The following is a 2,965-nucleotide window of genomic DNA, read 5'->3' on the forward strand; positions in this document are numbered from 1 at the left end:
TAAAAAAAAATGATTTTTTGAAGTGCTTCGAAGATTGGAAAAACCGTTGGCACAAGTGTATAATATCTCATGGGGATTACTTTGAAGGGGACAAAATAGATATTCATGAATAAATAAATAATTTTTGAAAAAACACAAAATTCGCGATACTTTTTGAACACACCTCGTATGTTTCGAAAAGTAAAAAAAAAGAAATCTCGAAGTCTTGTTGTATTTAAAATGCCTATAAAATGCGTTCCATCATTTCTAGCGGTAGTATGGAGATGGAAGGCGCGTCTCAGGGAAGTAGCAGCTTTCTACCCAGTTATAATCCGAGCAGAAACGTCAGCGTGGAGACGAACGAACAACCGCGAGCGTCGAGTTCGTTGTCGTCGGAGGAAGGTGGCGAATCGAGTTCCGGGCATAATCACAGATCCATGCACATAAGGTGAGCGCGATGTTGAAACGTCAACAAACTTTCGCGATTTCACATTGATGAATCGCAAAGTAAATGGACTGTAATAACATCTCTATTAAAACTCATTGTCCGAATCAGGCGTTCGTTATTGAGTAAATCACCGACGCCGAACACGCTGAGTGTCCAAGTATCGTATTCGAGTCTGGGTCAATCGCTACCCAATCTAACACTGGCTACCTCACCGCAAACTTCTACCGTGTCGCCGACTCCACCGAACTCATTGCTCATCGTGCCGCAGATGACAAAGAGCAAAGACACCCTGCTCTCACCAGGACACCGAGGTAGCAATTACCGACGCGGATCTCTGTGCCTGCGTTTGTCACACTTTTCCGGGACCGAATTTCAATAAAAGACGCACTAACGTAGTCTTGCACACTCTCTAACTCTGCACGCTGATTAGATCATAGTAACATGTAAATTACTATATCACGAGTACTTCTTATTTAGAGCTTCTCTATTTCAAAACCACATGTCTTAATGCCATTTGCTTATTTGTATATTTGTGTTGTATCTTTTTTTACATTTATTTTACACAATTATTTTGCGATAATCAATTGCTTATGTTGTGTCTTGTAATATCCTTCATCTACAAATTCTATGTTAATCTCGGTATTAAGATTTTTTTTTGCGCTGAAGATGGCCCTAAGAAGGATCCGAAACGTCCGCGAATATTTTATTAAGATAATTTGGATCTAAATAAACGATGTGCGTTTGAATGCTTATATAATACATTTAATTTTTTAAAAAATTGCGCCCTATTAACAGCGCCTAGGCTCATATTGCCATTTACTCAGTTTAATGTTTATTTTACAACTTTTGTCAAAAATATAATTTTTATCTTGTTTTTTTATTTTCGGGATTGAAAGATTAGAAAAGATTGGCTACTTTAATCAAAATTCTTCATTAATAATTAAGTGTATAAATTGATAAATAATAATATATAGACATTTTCATTCATCTGTTGCACATGTTTGTTTACATATTTATAAATTGTATTTTAAGAAAACATAATCATATAGGAATGTACATTTTCCAAGAAGTGAAGAAGATAATACGTTATCATGCGATTGTAGCATGTATCGTGAAATTATTCGTTACGTGTTACATAATGATTTGTCATGCTGTGCATCAGATCTATAAAATTGAAAGATACGACAAAGTAATGTAGGATCGGAATTATTTTAAATTATAATATTGTATCGCGTGAATAATTTATCTTAGATATTGCGAATCGATAATAAAAGTACTTGTCTCGACCGTTATATTTACTCGAGACAAACTCGGCATTATAATATGGACGCAAACAAAAACAGTGTAAGTCGACTCGGATTGTTTCGTGAGACAGCCAAGTAAAAACAATATCTCCGATTACCTTGACGAGGTCGTAAGACAAAGCAATAACCGAAAAGTCAAGAATTATCTAGAAGTCTAAGCGAAAGAAATAAATACAGCCGATTAACTGTCGGAAGGAACAGTCCTCGCTCGAATTTAATACCGTTGACATTGCCAAATTATATTGTATCTTGAGCCAAATATATTCTATCTTATTTTTCACTGAGGGATTTAGAACAATTTCTTTACTGCCGTTCATCTGCGCTTACAGTAATTAAAACGCCATTTCGATATTGAATAATGAGTATTATTTGTGAGCATTAGCTTGATTTGTGTGAGTTTTAAAATAAACGTGCAAAATATGATTTTAATTGATAAGAAAATCAAATTTCATTTAATCTTTCTTGCGGATAATTCTATACAAAATTAAAAAAATGCAAATTATTCCGAGAAATGAATTATAGATGAGTCGTCGTAACGGATTGCAACTTGATACCTATGCCAACGCAAACATGAAATTAAATTCATCAATTCAAAAGTCATTTGTGAACTTGTGCAAGTCATTGTATATTGCGATAAAAAGGTCCAATTTAAAAAGCCATTTCGTTAACGTAATTTGCAAGGTATTTCGTCTCCTATTATAACCCTATTACACAGTTGGAAAATTTGTGTTTTCTTGTTAAAAACGGACCCCGTTAAAACTTTTGTGTTAAATATTTAACACATTCATGTGTTAATTTAACATATTGCTGTTATGTTAATTGGACTCAAATGTTAAATTATTAAAACAACTAAAAAAAAGTGTAAAAATAACACAATGTATATCTATTTTTAATTTTACACAATAAATATGTTCCGTATTATTAGTGACAAGATTTATCTGTTAAAATTTACAGAAAAAAATGTTAATTTTACTTTATAATATAAGTGGGGGTGATAAAATGTAAAATTAACAATATTTTTAGTTAATTTTTACATTAAAACTATGTTAATTTTACACAAAATTTATTTTAAGTTTATTTGAAGTTTGCATTTATTTTATGCTAAAATATTAACACAATATTCGGACTTCCGTTTCCGGTTGCGTGATAGAAGGTTGGAGTGCTGTCAGAGAGTGTGTTTTGAGTGGTTATTAGAGGTAGGAGGAGGAGAAGAGGTGAGAGAGAGTGAGTCAGT

The 2,965-nt window shown here is 33.1% G+C and overlaps 1 protein-coding gene across 1 annotated transcript; it reads left to right on the forward strand.

The window, feature by feature from the left end:
• Positions 1-253: 253 nt before the first annotated feature.
• On the forward strand, positions 254-738 carry LOC145948799 (uncharacterized; the record flags this gene model as incomplete). The annotated part of the gene is made up of 2 exons (XM_083058364.1): positions 254-427; positions 536-738. Coding segments are annotated over exons 1-2 (373 nt in total), but the record flags the coding sequence as incomplete, so codon positions are not given.
• Positions 739-2,965: the final 2,227 nt, after the last annotated feature.

Source organism: Prenolepis imparis, unplaced genomic scaffold, assembly GCF_030444845.1.
Source record: "Prenolepis imparis isolate NDT839.2.m4 unplaced genomic scaffold, iyPreImpa1.0 SCAF_714, whole genome shotgun sequence".
NCBI lineage: Eukaryota > Metazoa > Arthropoda > Insecta > Hymenoptera > Formicidae > Prenolepis > Prenolepis imparis.